The sequence below is a fragment of the Elgaria multicarinata genome, chromosome 2, assembly GCF_023053635.1.
Source record: "Elgaria multicarinata webbii isolate HBS135686 ecotype San Diego chromosome 2, rElgMul1.1.pri, whole genome shotgun sequence".
NCBI lineage: Eukaryota > Metazoa > Chordata > Lepidosauria > Squamata > Anguidae > Elgaria > Elgaria multicarinata.
The window spans coordinates 2,349,847-2,372,841 of record NC_086172.1 but is presented as its reverse complement, the minus strand read 5'-3'; the positions used below and the strand labels follow the sequence as shown (position 1 = coordinate 2,372,841).

General features: G+C 43.2%; 1 protein-coding gene across 1 annotated transcript in view; it reads right to left on the bottom strand.

Moving 5' to 3' along the window:
• Nucleotides 1-6,495: 6,495 nt before the first annotated feature.
• The window catches only part of TNFRSF21 (TNF receptor superfamily member 21), a 64,640-nt gene continuing 48,140 nt past the window's right edge, over nt 6,496-22,995 (bottom strand). Inside the window, exons 5-6 of the mRNA XM_063115914.1 lie at nt 7,955-8,174; nt 6,496-7,049 (exon numbers count right to left, since the gene is read on the bottom strand). Coding sequence (XP_062971984.1) covers nt 6,820-7,049; nt 7,955-8,174 — 450 coding nt within the window. The 3' untranslated portion in view covers nt 6,496-6,819. The remainder of the gene's footprint in view (nt 7,050-7,954; nt 8,175-22,995) is intronic.

Below are 22,995 nucleotides of genomic sequence, written 5' to 3'. Positions count from 1 at the left end.
GACAAACAGCCTCTTAATTGTCATTTATGATTTCTATAGCACCAACTGCCAAGTCAGGCCTAATGAGAGCCTGTTCTTTTCACCTTCCATTTTTCCTAGGTGGTTTTCAGAAATAGCTTCTATGTCTAATTACTGCTCCTTTCATCAGTGTCTTGGACTTGTTGTTAAAGCCCAGCAGCCAAGAAACCAGAGCGAACGAGGGCAGAAGGGAATCTGAGGCCTGGCAGCTGCAGTCTACACTGCAGCAAGAAACTTAAGAAGAGTTCATAGTCTGTGCAACACTGCTTGGGGGACATTTCCGGAACAAGGGCCAGCATTCCATGAAGGTCAAGCCTCGTTACTGCTGCCTTGAGCTTTGCTGAAATGATGTGTCAGCAGTGTCTACCCACTCTGGATACCACAAGGATGCCTCCATTCTATGATTATGAAACAGCTGGTAAAAGTTAGTACCAGCAGAAGGAAATTTTAAAAGAGGCTTCCCAACTTCCCTGTAAAACCCACCAATCCTTGGCCTGACCACCCAGTCAAATTGCCATAAACCACAAGAAGATATAAGCCGAGTTGATTCAAAATAATATAAGTTCATAAGAAGAGCCATCTTGGATCAAACCAAAGGCCTATCTAGCCCAGCATTCTGTTCCCACAGAGAGCAAGCAGGTCCATCTAGTCAAGCATTCTGTTCACAGCAGCCAACAAGCTGTTGACTAGGAACCCACAAGCAGGACACAACCTCCTAGGGAGGTTGTGGGCTCTCCCACACTAGAGGCCTTCAAGAGGCAGCTGGACAACCATCTGTCAGGGATGTTTTAGGGTGGACTCCTGCATTGAGCAGGGGGTTGGACTCAATGGCCTTGTAGGCTCCTTCCAACTCTGCTATTCTATGATTCTGTGCATTCATGTTGCCCAGCAACTGGTGTACATGGGCTTACTCCCTCTGCTACTGGATGTAGCAGAGGCAGTAGGAAAGGGATTGGTAAAAAGGAAGCTGGAACAGAAAGTTAAGAGTGGGAAATCTCTCCAGAATACTTGGGGTTTACTCAAAACCACAATAATAGAAGCTCAACTGAAATGCATACTGCAGTTCCAAAAAGGGAACCACTAATTGAGGCGGTCACCAACATGATTAATGAGCAGTGTCAAGGAAGCTATTAGAGAAAAGGCTTCCTTCAGAAAATATAAATCCTACCCAAACAAGGACAACAAAAAGCAACAGAAACTTGAACAAAATAAATGCAAGCAGGCAATAAGGGACGTATTGCAAAAGATGTTAAATATGAGGAGCAAATTGCAAAAGACGTTAAAGTGAACAGAAAAACATTCAAGAGCACAACCCTATGCATATTTAGACAAAAAACAAACTCCTACAACTCCCAGCATTTCTCAGCCAGCCATACTAACTAGGGAATGCTGGGAATTGTAGGGTTTTTCCTGACAAAATATGCCTAGGATTGCACCCTTAAATACATCAGAAACAGGAAAGTGGCTGTTGGATGACAACGGAATTAAAGGCATAATAAAGGAGGAGATAGAGATTACAGAGAAGCTGTATGAATACTTTGCATTTGCCTTTACTGCAGAAGATGTAGGGGCAGATATTTACAGGAAAGAAGTCTGAAGTGCTGAGCCAAATATAGGTGACATTAGAGGAGGGTACTAGACAGTGACAAATTGAAAAACTGAGAGAGCGCCTTCTTCCTTAGCAACCTGCCCGGTCACTGAGGTCATCCGAGGGCCTGCTCCTGGTGGTTCCACATAGATCCATCCTCGGATTGGAGTCCACCAGGGGAAGAGCCTTCAGCGTGGTGGCGCCCCTCCTGTGGAATTCCCTGCTTCTGGAGGTCAGGCAGGCGCCAACCTTGTACTCCTTTCGGCACCTCCTGAAAACATCTTTATTCCAAGAAGCCTTTCCTTAATATGCAGCCTTGAATCTCTGTTTTTGCTTCTTTTAAATTTTAACTGTTTTATTCTGTTTTTTATTTTTCATTTTATCTTGTACACCGCTCCGAAATTTTTCAATGGGGAGCGGTATATAAATATTCTAAATAAATAAATAAATAAATAAATAAATAAATAAATAAAACTAGTAATGGGTCCAGATGCTATCCAACTTGAGAGTTCTTAAAGAACTCCAGTGTGAAATTGCTGATCTTACAGCAAAAATATGTAATTTTCCCCTGAGAATAACCTCTCTACCAGAGGACTGGAAAGTGTTAAATATAACACTGATTTTTAAAGAACAATCCAGGGGTATCCTGATAATTACAGTCTAGTTAGCTTAACATCTGCTCTGGATAAATTGACAGAAAGCATTAAAGATAAAATTATCAAGGACATGAAAATACAAGTCTTGCAGAAGAGAATCAACATGGCTTCTCTAAAGATAAGAACAGGAAGCAGAGTAGGCATAAGTCAGCTTTTCCCAATCTGGTGCTCTCTAGATGTTTTGGACTATAACTTTTTGTGAACTGCTCAGAGAGCTCCGGCTACTGGGCGGCATAGAAATGTAATAAATAAATAATAAATAAATAAACTCCTAGTGTTCCTGACTACCGGCCATGCTGGCTGGGACTAATGAGAGTTCAAGTCCAAAATATCTGGATGGTGCCAGGTTGGGGAAGGCTGATATAAATGGCCAGTTCTCACAATGGAGGGATGTAAACAGTGCTGTCTCCAAGGATCTGCATTGGCTGGGGCTTTTTAAGGTGTTCATATGTGATCTGGAGTGAGGGATGAGCGGTGAGGTAGCCTCTGCAGATGACACCAAATTATTTCAAACAAAAATATTGCAAAGGGATCTCTCCAAAACAGGGGAAATGGCCACTGAAATGGCAAATGTGGTTAATGCAGGGAAGCATAAAATGATGTATATTGGGTCCCACCCACCCAAAAAACCCCACCTCCACGTATCAGGAAAGGGATCTTGGGTTTATGGTGTCTAGCTCAACAAAAATGTCAACTCAGTTTGCAGCTATTGTGAAGAAAGTAAATTCCATGTTGGCAATCGTTAGGAAAGGAATCAAAAATAAAACTGCCAATATAATATCTTTAAACAAATCTATGTGACCACACTAGGAATACTGAGTATACAGATCTACAACTCCCCTTTGAAGAAAAATTAACATTTGGGGAGCATTTTAGCTTAGAAAAAAATAGTAAGGTGTATATATAAGTATACATAGTGTGGACCAAAAAGTGTGCTTTCGAAGACAACCTCACTTTGCAGTGGGCTGCTGGTCAGGCATGTGGGGAAGGGATTTGTGCCGAGTTGCTCCAAAACTCTGCAACCAATTCTTCCTGGAGTTATGGCTGTTCCCAATCTCTCTCCATTCAGAAAGGGGTCAAGACACACTTTTAAAAACCTGTCTGTTTAAATTCTTAAGGTTTTAAAAGTTTTTTTCTATTATTGTATTATTATTATTATTATTATTATTATTATTATTATTATTATTATGGTTCTTTAATTTTCTGAACTGCTTGTAGATCTCCTTGGTTGGTTTCTGAGAGGTGGTGTAGAAATACAATAAATAAATATACTATTCTGGATCATCCAATGAAACTGAAGGTTGGAGATTCAGGGCAGATAAAAGTACTTCTTCACACAGCACAAACTATGGAATTCACTACAACAAAATGTATTTTCTACCACAAGATGTAGTCTATCTCAAAAGGCCACCTGGTTGAATGCTTTTAAAAAGAGGTTTAGACAAATTCATGGAGGATAAGGGCTGAAGTTACAGGAAGTCAGATTCCGGCTGGACATCAGGAAAAACTTCCTCACTGTTAGAGCGGTACGACAATGGAACCAGTTACCTTGGGAAGTTGTGGGCTCTCCCTCACTAGAGGCATTCAAGAGGCCCCTTCCAACTCTTCTATCCTATGATTCTATGATCAATGGCCACTAGTCATGATAGCTGTGTATTACCTTCAGTTGCCTCTGAATACCAGTTGCTGGGGAGGGGGCTTTTGCACTCGTGTCCTGCTTGTGGGCTTCTCACGCGGGCATCTGGCTGGCTGCTTTGGGAACAGAACGCTGAACTAGACAGGCATTCCATTTTATTCAGCATGGCTCTTCTTGTGTACTTAACCCCATCTGCACTACCTCAGTTGTTTTGATGTCTAATAGAAAATTTGGATTATATATTAGCTAGAACACTCCCTGTAGATCTTATTAAGTGTCCCTTGCAGGAATTCAACACCTATGAACCTGATATATTCCTTTACTGACCTCTGCAGATATTATTAGGCAATTAACTGCCAAAACCTGAAAAAGATAAAACTACTGGTTTGACGTGAAGCAAGTGTGCATTAGCAATGTTCCCCACCCCCCAGGGCAAGCAACCTAGACAATGCAAATGAGCTAGTTTGAGAGGCAGGATATTCAAGTGCAAACAATTGTTTTATCGTTGTTGAGAATAATAAAACCAAATTTATTATCAGCTGCAGTATCAGGTGCTGTCAATGTGGCTCCTGGCTCTGTTCCCCTGAAAGGTAAGTGAAGGCAGCAGAAAGGTGCAGGCTGCTGGCGAAGGGGGAGCAGATGATCTTCACAGTCTTCTTCTTCTTACAGGCCCAGCAGATATTCCTGCTGAGACTACAGATGCTGCTTTGAACAGAGAGCATCCATAGCTCCCAGTCCTTAAAAGTCTGTGAGGCAAACCAGGTTTTTAAATCACATCCTTTAAGTTAGAATTTTTGCGTTACCCAGGGGTGAGTGAAGTTGTCTGTTTTGTCCGGTTAAGTAGTAAATGAGAATTTGAACACACATCAAGTGCAGATATGCAAAATGGTAATCTGGGAGACCCCTGGGAAGTGTCAAACAGGCTTACCCTGGTGGTAACTAGAACAAGGCTACAAAAAGTCCTCCTAAAGAGAGGGCAAACTTTGAATTAGGGGAAGGAGCAGGAGTATACTATCCCTCAGGAGCACTTATTCCAGAACACCTTCATAAAGGATGATCACAACATTCACATTATTCAGAGCATCTGGTGCAGTGTAGTGGCAGTAAATGAGAACTTGTAAGTCCCTGGTTCAAACCTCACCTTTGCCATGAACTCACAGTGGCTTGGCCAAATCACTATCAGCACTCTGCTCTGTCTCCCAAGCTGAATTGACTGCAGTGTCTATTAAGCCAATGGACAATTTCTCCAGCGATGCCAGAGAGCTCTCCCCACCCCCAAGTCATGAATAGCTTTACTTTAGGCAAGAACACAAGACAAAAGAAAGAATGTGTAACAGCACAAAACTAAACTGTGATAGTTTTAAGATTAGCAGAATATATTATTATTATTATTATTATTATTATTATTATTATTATTATTATTATTATTAAAAAGATATTTGAGGTGGACTTTACAGTTGCAAAATGTCTTGAAGACATGGTATCACAGCAGTATGTCCAAAAGGATGTAAATCATCCAATATGATGGTTATCGTGCTTGCTCAGAACGAGGTCTGCTGTACTCAGTCAGACATCTTGCACTCTGAACTGTAGTCATCATATCCCTACATGATATTTTGTGGGAAGTCAAAGCAGATAACCCAAAGCAATTCCTGTCTTTATGACTACCATATTGTACTCATTCCATATTGACCAAAATACTTAAAGCTGGTGAACCTGAAACATGACATTTACTAACTCCAACCTCAGCCTGCTGTAATTAGAACATTCAAGGCATCCAACAAATGATGGAGGTTAAGACAGAAGAATTATCACATAGCAAACACCTATCATTTATTAATAAATTAGTACACCAGAAGGCAAGTTTTTCCAAAATCACCATCTCCTTCCCCTCAAGACAGCACGTGCCATCTTGCAATATCATCTGCAAAGTAAGTATTACTGTACATGGGTTGATTCCTGGAGCATAGTAGTTGCAAATATAATAGAGGCAAGTTGTTTACAATGCAGCATTTTTAATAAAAAGTGAAGTGTGTTTGGAGGGGGGGAAATGCTAAGACCAAAGGAGGTCTTTGAGATACACCTATTGGCCACAACTGCATAAAAAACTCACAAAAAAGACCATTTTGAAGAACAGATCAATAAATCCTATAGAACAAGAAATGTGGCACCACCAGGGTTCTCGCTTACTTTCCAGAGTCCAGCTCCAGGTGCTGCTCCATAATGACCAAGCCTGCTGAGATCCTAAAATGGCAAAGGCAATATACTCTCCTTGGGTTGAGCATACAGAATTACATTCAGCTGCAGGCCAAAATATCTTACTGTCTTGAAGGCTGGAGAAATTACATTTAAAATGCTTCTGTTTTTATAGCTTTAAAGGAGTACAAGTCACCAAACATTATCTTCTTTATCCATGGAGAAACCATTCAATAAATAGCTGGGCTAGTAAAATGTCATTTCAGCAATATTTTTTATAGCTACCTTGATCAAATTGGCCATGAACAGGGCAGAAAGAAGAATTAAAAAATACTTGAAATGGGGGGGGGGATCAAGTTTGAGGAAAAGAACAACAACCCACCCATTATTAATCTCATGAGATTAGAAGTAGATAATAACAAATCCAAACTCAACACAAATATGAACAAAAGATTTGTATGTTTAAGTGGTTAAAATGACAAATTTGAATGAGAAATTAAGATGTTGAAATGTAGAAGGGAAAATTGTTTAATTTAGATAATAAACATGAAGGGGTGCAAAGGTTTCCAAACTCTCCCCCCCTCACTCAAAAAAAGTAAACCTAGAAGAAAATACTGGCCACAAATTCTACAAAATATCCTGCCTGCATGTCATCTTTAGCAAATGCCAAGCTAGTACAAGTAGCAGCCAGAGTGTAGGTGCAGAGGGCATTGGGTGACCAAGGTCTAAAGCAGATCAGGCAGGTGGCTGTAGACTGAATCCAAGAGCGTCTGGCTCGCTTCCTGGCTCTTGACACCAGCGATTTCAAAAAGCCTGTCCAGCTTATCCTCTGCCTGTGAAATCTCCTCGATGGCATGCAGCTCCTCTGGGTTCAGAATGTGAAGCATGTCGTCAAAGATGGGCTGCAGGTCACAGGGGTCCAGGCGTACCTGGCGCAGCACCGTGTCTTTCTTTTCTAGGAAAAGAGGATATTTTGCTTTTAATCAAGGGCTTGCTGGAAGTCCATTACTTCCTCATGACCTCTGCATATTTTACAACTGAAACCTCAACTCACAGCCAAGACTGTTATATTTGCTAGGGAAATCAGTCCATCCATCCAATTCGGCCATAAACTCACCAGGTGAATCTGTCCATTATGTTGTGAATTTCTCCATCCCACACCAATAGCCATTGACATGGATTCTGGTGGGAATCTGCCCATCAACATGATGGATAGATTCACAGGGTTAGTTTGACTAAGTGATGAACTGGAAAATTCACCACAGACATGCTAATTCCTCCCATAAGTGAGTACAGTATCTAAACTGGCTCTCAGGAACAGTTCAAATGGCTTTTTTTTCTCTCCATGAGCTCCACACACAAAAAAGGCAGAAAAACTCAGAAAAAGTCGATGTGGGGTAATGTAATGTGTTGGACCAGTAAGAGACAGATTCAAATCTCCACTCAGCTGCAAAACTTAGGGAGAAAAGACCTTGGCCCATCTCTCCCTAACATAAATCACAGGTTTATCGCAAGGATAAAGGGGATAGGGCAAGAAACATGCATGCAGACCTGAGCCCCTGGGAGTAGGAACAGGATAAAAATGTAACTACCGTATTTCTTTGATTGTAAGACGGGGGGGGGGGAAGTGTGTCTTAGAATCAAAGAAATAGGGTAATAATCATTATTTTAATATATTTTATCCCTTTTCTAAAAACAAAAAAACGTATTTCCATACATTGTAGATAATTTGCATTTGACCATTGTCAACAGAAGTGAGGAAATACATACTGAATAAATTTAATAAATGTATTAAAAAACGACACTACGAGCAACTAGATATTCACAGAGATAAGATTTCAGATTGGCAAAATTCAATACCTTTGGTAATAAAAGAGCCTGTTCGGCTAAGAGCAGAAGAGCCACTGGAAGTTGAATCGCAGCGCAGAAGAGGTTCCGACTCATCCACAAAGAAGCACTTGTTCTTCTCTATGGGAGATGGTTCCACAGGGATAATGGCAGCATCTGGATTTGGATGTGAATTGGGAGTGGGGCTGAGAGGAACCGGATTTACAGGAAGGGCCAATTTGTCAGCTTCAAGCTAAAAGGCAAAGACACAAAATGCACTGGGTATAAACAGTCAACAGCACTATCTATTTACAATGCAAAAGGTCATACCCTGAGGAAAGGCAGGTTGCTTACCTGTAACCGTAATTCTCTGAGTGGTCGGCTGTGCATTCACACATATGGGCTCTGCGCCTGCATGGAGCCACTGTTCAGGACACTTCTAACGTTGAGGAATGCTTTTTTGGCGGGAATCCCTCCCCCACCGTCTCACTGCACATGTCCCAACGGGTTCCCACCTGTCTCCTCAGTTCCTTGAGACCAACTTGCTGACCTCAAATCCAAGGAGACACCACTTCTATCTGTATCAACACCGAAGAGGGGAAGGTGGGTGGGTTGTGTGAATGCACAGATGACTCACTCCAAGAACTACAGTTACAGGTAAGCAACCTGATTTTCTTCTTTGTGGTCTCTGTGCATCACATGTATGGTCGATTGACAAGCTGACTTACCAGAGGAGGGTAAGTGCAGCAGATGACTTACTGTAGAACAGCAGAGAGAACCGCTTGACTGACGTTGCAGTCATTCCTTGCTCTAGTATTGAATAGCAGTGAGTTATGAAAGTTAATGGCTTAGACCATGTCGCCGCTCAACAAAGCTCTGATATTTACACCCCTCTCGTGAAAGCTGTTGAAGTCAATACTCCTCTGGTATAGTGCACGTTCCCAATGCCTGTCAGCTCAAGACCCGCCAGCTGATAAACCAGCTTGATAAATTATCCAGGAGGAAAACTTCTGGGTTAAAACCCGCATGCCCTTCTGATACCTCTGTAACACATGAAGAGGCATTGGGGTTTTACAAAAAGAGGATATTCCTGTCCTTATAAAATGCTAACGCTCATCAAACACTCAGCACGTATAAAGTTTTTTCCCAACAGTGTTGGCAGGTTTGGAAAAAAACAAGGGTAATACTTTGTCCTGGTTAATGTGAAATTCAGATACGACTTTTGGGAAGCATCTGAATGTGTAACCCATAAATGGAGGGTTGACCTGAAGTGCACACAGTTCACTTGCTCTCCGCACTGTAGATACCATGGAAAGACTCCGTTGGAGCACAACATTTCCTCAAGGGGGGCAACAGGTTTATCACACCCTTGAGGAACTGCTGCACCAAAAGGTGCGAGAAGATGCATGGGGTATATGGTAAGTCGGTATGCTGATATCGCTACGAAGTATACTTTCATGGAAGCCAACTTGAAAGAGGGAATGCAGGAACAACAGAACCCATCATCGTATGGGTCAATTTAATGAAGAAAAGCAAATTTTAGAAAACCTTGCCATTTAGCTGCATAAGCCTTCCTAGTTGCCAGGTTTCTAGAAGCTAGCAAAATAGATTTGATTTCTTCTGGAGAATGTCAGTCGTCTAATTATTCTCCATGCTGCGAGTCGGAGCATTTCAATGTTCTGTGCCCTGGTGCATCATGAGCAGGGTCAGGGACAGTGGGAGCTGGAGATAGTTGCCTTGAGCCCTCTTGAGGGGAGGGGCAAACCACGGCTGTCTCAGCCACCATGCTGTTATGAGAATGCAATCAGGTTGGTCTGATCTGATCTTTTGTATTACTCGTGTGATCAGTGGAATTGGTAGAAACGTGTAACATAGATGCCCCTTCCACGGAATTTGAAATGAATCTCCTAGAGTCCTGTAACCCATGCCCCTCTCGAACAAAAGACCCTATATAGGGTATTCTGTTCTGTTGCGAAAATGTCGATTACTGGTAAGGCCTATCCAGTGTAATTTTAGGATAATTTTAGAATGTTTTCAATGTATATTATGTTCTTAATTCAGTTTTATGTATTTTATATTTACTGTTGTTCCCTGTCTTGATCAAAATGGAGAGGCGGGTAAGAAATAATAATAATAATAATAATAATAATAATAATAATAATAATAATAATAATGCCCCAATGTTTGACAAAGAGAAAGAATGCCGCCTCCTCCAGTTCTCACTCATGCAATATGGAAAAAATCCTGCTGAGGGAATCTGCCAGTAAAATGTTCTTGCCTGGTACATGGAGAGCTGGTAAAATAACATTGCGGTCAATGCACCACAGTTGAGGATCTCCACTGTCCTCTTGACAAGGGTGGAGGAGTGGGTTCCTTCCTGTTTGTTTAGGTGCCAAAGCACTGCAGTGTTGTCTGTAAGGACCTGAACATGGTTGTTGGAGAGATGGTCCTTGAAGGCAACAAGGGCTTTTTGAACCATGAGGAATTCTAGATTGTTGATGTGAAGATGACTCTTGGAGGTGGACCACCTCCCCTGTGTCTCCAAGGGTCCACAGTGCGCTCCCCCATCCATGTTGTAAGGCATCGGTTGTCAGTACCCGGGGTGGGGGCAACTGGACAAAGGGCATGCCCTTTAGGAGATTGAATGCGATAGGCTGTTGCTTTACAGGATCTGGCCATTTTTGAAGCCAACCTTTTCGGCATGGTGGCTCGCTGTCGAGGAAGATAAGCCCTGGCCACAGTGGAATCGATGGCTGCAGCAATGAATTAAATAACTTGGGTTGGGATGATCTTCAACTTCTTGGTATTGACATATAGGCCTAGATAGCAAAGAACAGTCTGTACGGTGGTGACTGCTCTGATTAGAGTGGGATGAGAAGAAGCCACTAACAGCCAGTCGTTGAGTTATGGACAAACCTTGACTCTGAGTCGTCTCAGGTATGAACAGACTGTCACCATACATTTTGTGAACACTCTTGGCATGGTGGCAAGGCCAAACAGGAGAACACTAAAGTGGAACATCCTGGTGCTAATGATGAAACTTAGGAAGTGGTGGTGAGAATCCTCTGTGCTGATATGGAAGTAAGCGTCTTTTAAGTCTATCGATGCAAACCGTGCGCCCTGAGAGAAAAGTGGCATGATAGTGGTGAGAGCCATCATTTGGAATTTTCTCGTCCTTTTAAATTTGTTGCAGAGTACCATGAAAAAAACGCATTCTCGATATGGGCCCTTGCCTTGGGGATCAAGCCTGCGGAATGGAGCCACACATGTCTACGGAGAGCTATGGGTCTGATCGTTGCTTTCACGTCACAGTCCTTTTGGTGATGTGTAGTGTTGATCTGTTGGCAGGACAATTTTGTTGGTTCGTCTTGAAAAACCCAAGCTAATTACCTCTGCTCATCTGGGGGCCTTGCTAGACCATGGGGTAGCCCAGTGCGACCCCCAGGCTGGCCCCTGTACATCCAGATGACGCACAGGGGATCCTGGGCTCAGGCAGGGGTTACCCTCCCTTGGCCCAGGATAACCAGCACTGGCTGTGGCCCGGTATTTCCTGCGGTCTCGGGCTGAACCCGAGACCATGGACGTGTAGCCCGTTCCACCGGCTACCACATTTACTCGTGAGTAGCCGGGAAAAGTGGCGGATGGCATGCACGGCCATCAGGGCAGGGTGGGGAGATGGGGGGAACGGAGCCAGGGAGGATGGGGGGGATCAGAGATCGCGGGCAGGGGGATCGCGGCCAGGGTGCGGAAATTGGGGGCAGGGGGGAGCGGGGAACCCCCTTTTTTAAAAAAAAAAGCGAGCCTACCTTATATTATTTATTTATTTATTGCTTGCATTTATATCCCGCCTTTTTTCCTCCAAGGAACCCAAGGCGGCATACATAATCCTCCTCTTCTCCATTTTATCATCACAACAACAACCCTGTGAGGTAGGTTGGGCTGAGAGTCTGTGACTGGCCCAAAGTCACCCAGAGGGTTTTCATGGCCGAGTGGGGACTAGAACCCGGATCTCCCAACTCCCAGTCCAACACTTTAGCCACTACACCACACTGGATCTCTACCCTAATCGATGGTGCGCTCCTGCGCACCTGGCCCTTTAAAAATAAAAAATGGTGGACGTGACGGGGCTTTCCTGCAGCCCATCGCGTCTGATGTTTAGACTGGGGTGACAGCCCGCGCTACTTCTGGCCCCTCCTCCCAACCGGATTCAAAGGTTGGTCTAGCAAGGCCCTGGGAGGTAGTTACATAATGACCCCATTTTCTCCCAAAGAAACAGTTGATAATGGGCCATTGTGGTCTAGTAATTTCCTACTCAGAGCCCTAGTGCAGCCGACAAATAGATCCCTCTACGTAGCAAGTCCAGGTGACACCCTTCCTTGTCTGCTGGGGAGGCGTGAATTCTCAGGGTTTTGCTTTGCGATGAGTCGACTACAATCTAGTTGGGTATGGGGTGTGTGAATAAGAAGGCTGCGTCATTTTCTTTTACCTTATAGAAGGTTTCCAGCTTCTTCAAATTCAGAGTCATTGTAGTTGGCACCTTCCAAGACTCCTTTACGGTATGGAGTAATGTGGGAAGGATTGGGATTGATACCAGAGCAGCAGCCTCCATATAAATGACATCAAAAACAGGATCCTGTATTTTCTCTAGGGGCTGTTGAATGCCCAGGGCTTGAGCCATATGCAGGACATGATCAGTGAAGTGAAACATGTCCTGGGAAGGTGAAGTGCCTTCGTTCATTTCCTTCATGTCCTCTGGAGACAAGATCTGATGGTTGGACCAAAGACACCAAAGTTGAGTCTGATATATATTCATCTATTGATCAGGATGAAACAGTCACACTATCCAGTTCCTTCTCCCCAGTCTGGAGATGGTGGTAATGGGCAACTAGTAGGCGAAGGAACTGCCTGATGTTCAGTCTGAGCCTGTATCGTTTGATCGTGCCCCAGTGACATGCTCCTAGTGGCGCTGGTGGTTGAGGGACAAATTCAGGTTTCCTCCAGACAGCAGGTGAGTGAAGCCAGAGGAGGAGGATGGTAATTTGATGAAGTGGCACCCAAGTAGTAGGTTCTATCAAAAAAGACATCTTGGCCTCGAGGGACTTACCAGTCCTCATGAAAGTATCGGTGATGCGGAAGTAGTGACCATGCCGAGTACCTGTTCCAGTCCCTATCACGGATGGGGGGTCTTAATTGTAATGCATTAGAAGAACACCCTGACTGTTGTGATTCTGGAGAAGAATCTCAATGGCAATCACAGTTTTGCAATTGCGGTGATTGCCTAGGTGGTAAATCAATAGCCTGAGTTGATCTTGGAGGTGAAGGATCTTTTCTCTCTCCTTCCAACAACAAGGTTGCAGTCGCTCTGTCGTGTCTCACTACTGATGGTGTTGACATCAGCATCGACTGCTGTGTTCTCGATGCTGACTGGGTGGTATCAACCTGTCCAATAGAGGAATTGGAGAAGGAATGAACCAAGCTCATGATTAGGGGAATCCTTCTTCCTCTTTTTCTTTTTTAATACCACTCAGAAGGGCTTTGATATCTTAGCCTTTTTGACTATCTTTTTTGCCACTGAAATAGCCAGCGAGCTGCCCAGAGTCAGGGGATCCACTTGACCCATGGCTAGGGTTGGTGTCCTCAGGCATGTTGAGGAGTCCATAGTGTTCAGCATTTTTTTGGGTCTACCACTTGCAGCGCCTTCTTCCAGAGGACTGCCTGGAGGCGATCAGAGTGATTGCATCTGGTTTGCTTTGAAAAACTCATGCAATGGGGGCAAGCCCCCAAGCAGAATAATCAGAGAGAGTGTCTGTCCACTAGTGGCAATTTGCTGCCACACCAAACACATTTTCTAAATGGGGCTTTCAGTGCCATATGCCCGAGATGGCAACAAAAACGGAGGGAAAAAGAAGATTGTGTGCGTGTGTGAAGAAAACACAAAGAAGAAAAAAGAGGGGGAAAACAGGCCCCAGAAAGAGAAAACAAGAAGAAACACAGCATCCTCGAGAAAAAAGATTTTAACACAAGTGAAGCTTTCAATGGCGCATCCAGCAAGGCGGTCAAAAGAGAACTGAGGAGGTGGGCGGAAACTCGTTGGGACACGCACAGTGAAACATTGGGGGAGGGTTCCCACCAAAAAAGCATTCCTCAGCTTTAGAAGTTTCCCAAACAGCGGCTCCATGCAGGCGCAGAGCCTATATGTGTGATGCAGAGAGACCACAAAGAAAAACTGATAAAAATGTTTGGTCAGTCCACTTTCAGTCCCCTCTACCAACTCAGTGTGGCACCAAGAATAGGGAGCAGACACGGCTAACCTTTCTTGCCTAAGTTGTCTGTTCATTGAGGTATAAGGATGGAGAGAATGTTTGTATTTGTCATAAAGCCATTACTTTTGACTGCAGAGAGTGTACACAAGGTGAGCTACAATTTATTACTTACTTTCATTCCTTTGCATTTAAAAGCAGAGGCCAATAAATGCTGGCTAGGGGTTACTTTCATCTCAATGTTTAAGATTTAGAAATGCCATGGACTCATGTGCAGGCCCATTCACCAATCTGAATGCAAGCCGCCAGCCAAGTATAGTGGCCTACCACTGGGTTGGTACATTTTTGCTGCTTCCTGTCTGTGACTGCAAAACATATGAGTTGTTAAGGTCTGGCACATTACAGGTACATGTGGACATTGTGAGCCAAGGTGAAAGTAGTCCAATTGGTTGCAGTCATGTCCTGTTCCTTTATTTTGCCCTTGCAAAGACAGGGAGCCATTCTAGGCTTGCCAATCATCTTAATTTTGGCAGGAAGACAAGAAAATCATGAGCTAACACAAATAAATCCTGAATGTATAGTATACACAATGGCTGTATGTGTATATTGTGAATTCCTGGTCAATGCATTCTGTAATCGGTCCCTCCGCTCCCCCCCGTCCCCAATGCGCAAGGTACCCCAGTCTTCCCCAATGTGATGCCCTCTAGATGTTGTGGATTACAATTCCCATCTGTCCCAGGAAACATGGCCAAGGGTCAGGGATGATGAGAGTTGTAGTGCAAAGCATGTGGAGAGCACCATGTTGGGTAATGCTGGTGTGCACAGTTGATTTAACCAACTTGCTAAATCTGTTGGAGGAGACAGACAAAACCTTGGATGAGCCAGGCTTCATTGCTTCAGGCCAGCTCTGGGCACAAGACACCAGCATGACAGATGGTGGCAGTGGCACCTCCCCATTTTGGTGAGAGATAGCATCTCTGCCTTCTGAGAGGCATGGCTGCTCCTGCAGGTGAGTGTGTGACTGACTCAAGTCTGCTTTGCTCCCACTGGGCCAAAGCCTACAGGTGGACTTCATCAACTCTACTCTCTTTTCTACCTTGTTCTGTCTTCCCTGCTCTAAATTTGTCTCTCACACTTGAAGGAGTCAGTCTGCAGGCCACTGTGGTAGGATGAACAGCATGTTCGACTTAGACTGCAGAGACCTGGACTGGAATTCCTACTTGTCCACAACTCTATACCAGTCACAATGTCACAATCTTTGAACCTCATCCATGAATTGGGGGGGGGGGGGGGCACAGACAACCCACAAAGTGTTTATGAAAGATTATATTCCCTAAACAGAACTCAACTAACTACTGGTTGGCTTTACAATATTCTCTACAACCTGCCACGTGATGCCTGCTGTCAATCCAGAAGCTGCCTCAAAGGCATAGCACCTGGCCCTCTGCCATTCAAGCCCATCAATAGATTTATTAGAAGACATATTAACCATCGCAAACTAATGGGGTTACTATGAGTCCATAGCTGTTTCAAAAACATTTAAAGCAAACCTGAACCACTTGACACCATGCATTCCTCAACAATTCTTTGCTCACTTGTGCTGTAGTGTTTCATCCCCAACCTTTGCAATTCTTTTTAAAAAGTCTGTTTAACTTACTACACTAACAGGAGTCCAATTAATCCCTACCGAATGGGAAAGGGAAACTAACAAATATCTAAGCCAATAGAAGTCTATCTCCGCCCCCAGAAACTTTTAAAAAATAGGCATGCAGCAGAGAATCGGATAATTAATCAGTTAGAGACATGTTTGTAATATGTTCTTTATTTAATGACTGGTTAGCGTCTCTTTAACTGATGGTTCTAGGTGTGTCCTATTATGCAATTCTCAGGTTTGCTTCCTGGTTCTAACTGCTCTCTCTGTGACAGTTATGTTTTCTGATGAGTTGGTAAGAAGTCTCCAAGAGTTCTCTCTCTACTACTAGTCCGTCTATTAAGGTTTTATATTTGTTCTAAGAACAAACAAATTCATATTTTGTTCTCTACAATTAAATAATTGTCTCTAGCACTGTTCGTTAAGAACACACAAATTTAGACTTTCGCCAATAGGTTATCTCCAGCAAAGGAGATTGTTACCTTGTTGTGGTGCTGAAACTTGAGCACCTCAAGGACGCCATGAGCTAAACCATGAAGGGACACCCAAGACGGGAAGGTCATGGTAGAGAGGTAAGACTAAATACGATCCCTGGGGAAGGTAACGGCAACCCACCCCAGTATTCTTGCTATGAAAACTAAATGGATCAGTACAACTAGAGATATGTCGGTATACCATCGGAAGATGGGACCCCCAGGTCGGAAGATGGTCAAAATGCTACTGGGGAGGAACAGAGGATAAGTTCAACTAGCCCCAGATGTGATGACACAGCTAGCTCAAAGATGAAAGGATGGCTAACGGCCGACAGTGCTGGTGGTGAACGACGAATCCAATGTTCTAAAGATCAACACACCATAGGAACCTGGAATGTAAGATCTATGAGCCAGGGCAAATTGGATGTGGTTATTGGTGAGATGTCAAGATTAAATATAGATATATTGGGTGTCAGTCAACTGAAATGGACTGGAATGGGCCACTTCACATCAGATCACCACCAGATCTACTACTGTGGACAAGAGGACCACAGAAGAAATGGAGTAGCCTTCATAATTAATAATAAAGTGGCTAAAGCAGTGCTTGGATACAATCCAAAAAACGATAGAATGATCTCAATTTGAATTCAGGGTAAGCCATTTAACATCACAGTGATCCAAATATATGCCACAACCACAGATGCTGAAGAAGCAGAAGTAGATCAGTTCTATGAGGATCTGCAGCACCTACTGGATAATATGCCAAAATAGATGTTATTTTCATTACAGGATACTGAAATGCTAAGATGGGTAGTCAAATGACATCTGGAATTACAGGTAAGCATGATCTAGGAGAACAAAATGAAGCAGGACATAGGCTGATAGAATTTTGCCACTGTGCATAACAAACTCCCTTCCATGGACTTCACCAGATGGTTGACACCAAAATCAGATTGTCTACATCCTTTACAGCCAAAGGTGGCGGACATCTATACAGTTGGTTAAAACAAGACCTGGAGCTGACTGTAGTTCAGATCATGAACTTCTTATTGCACAATTTAGAATCAAACTAAAGAGAATAGGGAAGACCCACAGATCAGTTAGATATGAGCTCACTAATATTCCTAATGAATATGCAGTGGAAGTGAAGAATAGATTTAAGATACTAGATTTAGTAGATAGGGTCCCGGAAGAACTATGGACAGAAGTTTGCAACATTGTCCAGGAGGCAGCAACAAAAAACATCCCAAAGAAAAAGAAAACCAAGAAGGCAAGATGGCTGTCTGCTGAGACACAAAGTAGCCCAAGGAAGAAGGAAAGCAAAAGGCAACAGTGATAGGGGGCGATATGCCCAATTAAATGCAAAATTCCAGAGGTTAGCCAGAAGAGATAAGGAATTATTTTTAAACAAGCAATGCGTGGAAGTGGAAGAAGACAATAGAATAGGAAGGACAAGAGACTTCTTCCAGAATATTAGAAACATCAGAGGTAAATTCCAGGCAAAAATGGGTATGGTCAAAAACAAAGATGGCAAGGGCCTAACAGAAACAGAAAAGATCAAGAAAAGGTGGCAAGAATATACGGAAGATCTGTATAGGAAGGATAATAATACTGGGGATAGGTCAGATGGTGTGGTCGGTGAGTTAGAGCCAGACATCCTGAAGCGTGAGGTTGAATGGGCCTTAAGAAGCATTGCTATTAACAAGGCAGCAGCATGGTATCCCAGCTGAACTGTTTAAAATCTTGCAAGATGATGCTGTCAAGGTGATGCATGCCATATGCCAGCAAATTTGGAAAACACAAGTATGGCCATCAGATTGGAAAAAATCAACTTATATCCCCATACCAAAAAAAGGAAACACTAAAGAATGTTCAAACTATTGGAGAGTGGCACTTATTTCACAGGTGAAATAAGGTAATGCTCAAGATCCTGCAAGGTAGACTCCAGCAATTCATGGAGCGAAAATTGCCAGATGTACAAGCTGGGTTTAGAAAAGGCAGAGGAACTAGAGACCAAATTGCCAATATCCGCTGGATAATGGAGAAAGCCAGGGAGTGTCCGGGAAAGCTGCCAGATGGCTTGACAAAGACAAATGAGCACAGTTGGTACCTTAGCAACAATAAGTTTATTGCAGTTACAGACTTGGGAAGCAAGTGCAGGGGAAAAAAGGGCTTGAAAAGCAAAAGCCAAAAGACAGACGTAGCAAGGCAAGGTGCAGGCTTACAGAGAGGTCAATGTCCGGTCCGAGGTCCAAGGAGCGTGGCAAAGCGGAGGCACAGTGATTCAGTCCAAGGTCAAGCACAGCCGACAGTCAGCAAGGTCCAAAGATACAGTCCAGGAGTCACGGGAGCAGGCACGGCCAAAACGTCGTCAAGAGCAGTCCAAGGTCGCAATAGGAATCCAGAAGTCGTCAGGTGTGGTCACGGGGTCTGGGAGTCAAGGCTGGGTTCAGGAACTCGGTATCAGGAGCAAGGTGCATGGTCAAGAGATCTCAGAGCCAAAGCTTCCGCCGAAGAACTCAGATAATCTCTGACCATTTGGCAGGGCTCCCGGCTGCTCTTTTATCCTCAGTCAGAGTGCTGAGTCAGAGTTCCGCAGCTGATCTCTGATTGCCTGGCGTTTCTGTTGGAGACGGCGAGACCGGCGTCTGGTGGCCTTCTCCGCCCGTAACTGGCTGAAACCGGGCTTTTCCATCTCTTCCTCAGATCCCTGCAGCTCCTCCAGAGTCTTTGCCGGCATCAGGCCCTCAGAGCTGGCAGAGGTTCCTGCTGGCCTTGGCTCCTCTCCCTGAGGCTCTGCCACAGCCTCTGCCAGTCTATTCTCACCACCTGAGCCAGGCCCCTCTGCACTGGGTCCAGCCTCTGCCAGCTCCCCCTCATCTCCCGACTCCATTTCCATGCAGGGCATGACAGGGAGTTCCAGAAAAACATCTATTTCTGTTTTATTGACTATTCTAAAGCCTTTGACTGTGTGGATCATAACAAACTGTGGCAAGTTCTTGGTAGTATGGGGATACCAAGTCATCTTGTCTGCCTCCTGAGGAATCGGTATAACGAACAAGTAGCAACAGTAAGAACACATCACGGAACAACGGACTGGTTTAAGATTGGGAAAGGAGTACGGCAGGGTTGTATACTCTCACCCTACCTATTCAACTTGTACGCAGAACACATCACGCAACGTGCTGGGCTTGATGAAACCAAGGCTGGAGTTAAAATCGCAGGAAGAAACATTAACCATCTCAGATATGCAGATAATAACACTTCGATGGCTGAAAGCGAGGAGGAGCTGAAGGGCCTTATGACAAAGGTGAAAGAAGAAAGTGCAAAAGCTGGGTTGCAGTTAAACCTCAAAAAAACCAAGATTATGGCAACCAGCTTGATTGATAACTGGCAAATAGAGGGAGAAAACATGGAGGCAGTGACAGACTTTGTATTTCTGGGCGCAAAGATTACTGCAGATGCTGACTGCAGCCAGGAAATTGTTTTATTATGCTCTTCATGGTTTTAATTTTTGTGAACCACCCAGAGAGCTTCAGCTATTGGGCGGTATAGAAATGAAATGAAATGTAATGAAATAAATAAATAAATAAAATCAGAAGACGTTTACTTCTTGGGAGGAGAGCAATGACAAATCTTGATAAAATAGTTAAGAACGGAGACATCACACTGACAACAAAGGTCTGCATAGTTAAAGCAATGGTATTCCCCGTAGTAACCTATGGCTGCAAGAGCTGGACCATAAGGAAAGCTGAGCGAAGGAATATAGATGCTTTTGAACTGTGGTGTTGGAGGAAAATTCTGAGCGTGCCTTGGACTGCAAGAAGATCAAACCAGTCCATACTCCAGGAAATAAAGCCAGACTGCTCACTTGAGGGAATGGTATTAAAGGCAAAACTGAAGTACTTTGGCCACATAATGAGAAGACAGGATACCCTGGAGAAGAGGCTGATGCTAGTGAAAGTGGAAGGCAAAAGGAAGAGGGGCCGACCAAAGGCAAGATGGAAGGATGATATTCTGGAGGTGACGGACTGAACCTTGGGGGAGCTGGGGGTGGCGACAGAAAGCTCTGGCGTGGGCTGGTCCATGAAGTCACGAAGAGTCGGAAGCAACTGAACGAATAAACAACAATAAACAATAGGTTATGGGCCCAGTCAAAAGGCAAAAATTAAAGGTAAAAAGAGAACAATATAAAGGATGGCGTACAGTTCTGATTACAAGAGTGTAATTGAAAAACTGAATGGAGCAAATTACCAGATGTGGTCTTTTAAGATGCGAATGAAAAGGTTTGGAGAGTCATTGAAACACCACACCCCTCTGGAGGTGTAGATAAACAAACTGAGTGGGATCTTTGTAATGAAGCTGCCACAGCAACCATTTCCCTCTCTGTGGAAGACAGCCAGCTTGTTCATATTAGGAGGGGGGAAACCGCCTCAGCTATGTGGAGCAGCTTGAAGGATTTACATGTTAAAGATGGTCTGAGAAGTAAAGTTTATTTACAGAGGAAATTATATATAGCAAGACTCACAGAAGTAGCAGATATACAGACTCATATAAAGGGGATTTTAAACACTGTTGAGGAATTGCGAGGAGCAGGGAAAGACTTAATAGATGAAGATATCATTCCTATAATTCTAGCAAGTCTCAGATTCTTATGGATGAGGAAAAAGAAGGAAAAAGCAGCACAAAAAGGCTATAAGAAAAAGAGGCTACTAGCTCTTACCGGTTTAGATGAGAAATGTGGTCCTGAAACATAACAGACAATAATGAAAATGAGAGGTAGAGTGTTAAAAGATAAATAAAAGAAGTTATTTATGACTATATAGCCAGGAACAGATTTAGGGAGTGGAGGAGAGTGCCGAGTTAATATAAATAACTACATTTGCTGTAATAATAAAAAAATACAAACTCAGTAAGCTATGAGCGCTTCCTCTAATACAAATGGTTAAGTTGATTATATCATGAGTAGGTTAGACCAGTAAAACTTAGTGTAAAGGTCCATATATATTGTATTAGACTATGAGTGTTGTTTCTTTTATTTAATTTTAATAATTAAATTATTAAAGTGGACATTCAAAGCCCTAAACAGTTTGGGGCCAGGTTATTTGAAGGAATGCCTCCTCCCATATGTACCTGCCTGGACCTTAAGATCATCTACAGGGGCCCTTCTCTGTGAGCCCCTGCCAAAGGAAGTGAGGCAGGTGGCTACTAGGAGGAGGGCTTTCTCCGCTGTGGCACCCCAGCTGTGGAATGAGCTCCCCAGAGAGGTCCGTCTAGCACCTACACTGTACGCTTTTCGTCGCCAGCTGAAGACCTTTTTATTCTCTCAGTATTTTAACACTTAATTTTAACTTAAATTTAAATTTTACTGCTCTACCTCTGTATAATCTTTTATCAATTTTTGCTGCGTGGTTTAATCCTGGTTGTGCTTTTTATACTGAATTTTGTATTTGTGTTTTTAAACTGTTGGTTGTTTTATTATGGTTTTAATTTTTGTGAACCGCCCTGAGAGCTTCGGCTATTGGGCGGTATAAAAAATATAATAAATAAATAAATAAATAAGTTGGATGAACTTGTTTACAATGTAATATGACTTATTTTTGAATGTCTTATAGCTCCTGACGAAGGATCTCCGGATCCGGAACGTTAAGCGTTGTACAAGTTTGATTGAAACTTGTTTTGAACATTTTAAATTTTTTATATTTTGGATAAAAACAAAGAAATGTTTTTTGACATTTCTTAGCACCAGAGCTAGTAGCCTCTTTTTCTTATAGCCAGATTCTTATGGACTTTTAATTAATGTAATTGAAGCAAGGGAGAATTTATCTTTAAAATATGTTTTAAATCAGATCACAGAAGAGAGTGAAGGAAAGCGTGAAAATTGGACTGTGTCACCAATGCAGTTAGCATACAGAGTGAAAGACAATAAAAATTCAAATTGTTTTATCTGTGGAAGTCCTAGTCATTTCAAAAAAGATTGCAACAAGTACTTTTCTGAACAAAGGCAGCATCCCAAAAAACTACAGAGGAAAACACGAAGAAATTTTTCACAAAAAGGGAAAGTATAAAAGAATCCACAGCATGCAGGTTTTAAAGTCACACTGAATAACTCAAACTCTAAGGGCCTTGCTAGACGAGGCCTTAGCGCGCTGTGAGGCCCGGTTTCCCTGCTATCTGTAATAGAAGATATTCTATCTGTAATAGAAGATACATATGGTTTTAACAATCAAAAAGGGTATGCTAGAATTGCAAAACAATGTTCTCACAACAAATGTGAAAAACAGGAGATTTGGGTACAGAGATTATGATGTCATTTCCCAACTTAAGAAAAGGAAGTCTAACAAAGGGTATACTGATTGACACCATGTGCCAATCAGGGGAAATGTATATACCTTGTTAAAGAGAAAGCAACACGACCTAGCTTTAACAAGCACTGTGTGAGAGAAACCAAGCACCCCCTGGAATTGATTCATAGTGATGTTTGTGGACCTATAAAACAAGCACCAGGAGGAAACAGATACATAGTAACCTTTATAGATGAAGTAGATTGTGTTGGTTATTACCTTTAAAGCCCCACATGGTTTGGGTCCAGGCTACCTGCGGGATCGCCTTCTCCCGTACAATCCGCCCCCCACACTCAGGTCCTCTGAGAAGAATCTACTTCAGTCAACCAAAACTAGGCTGACGGGT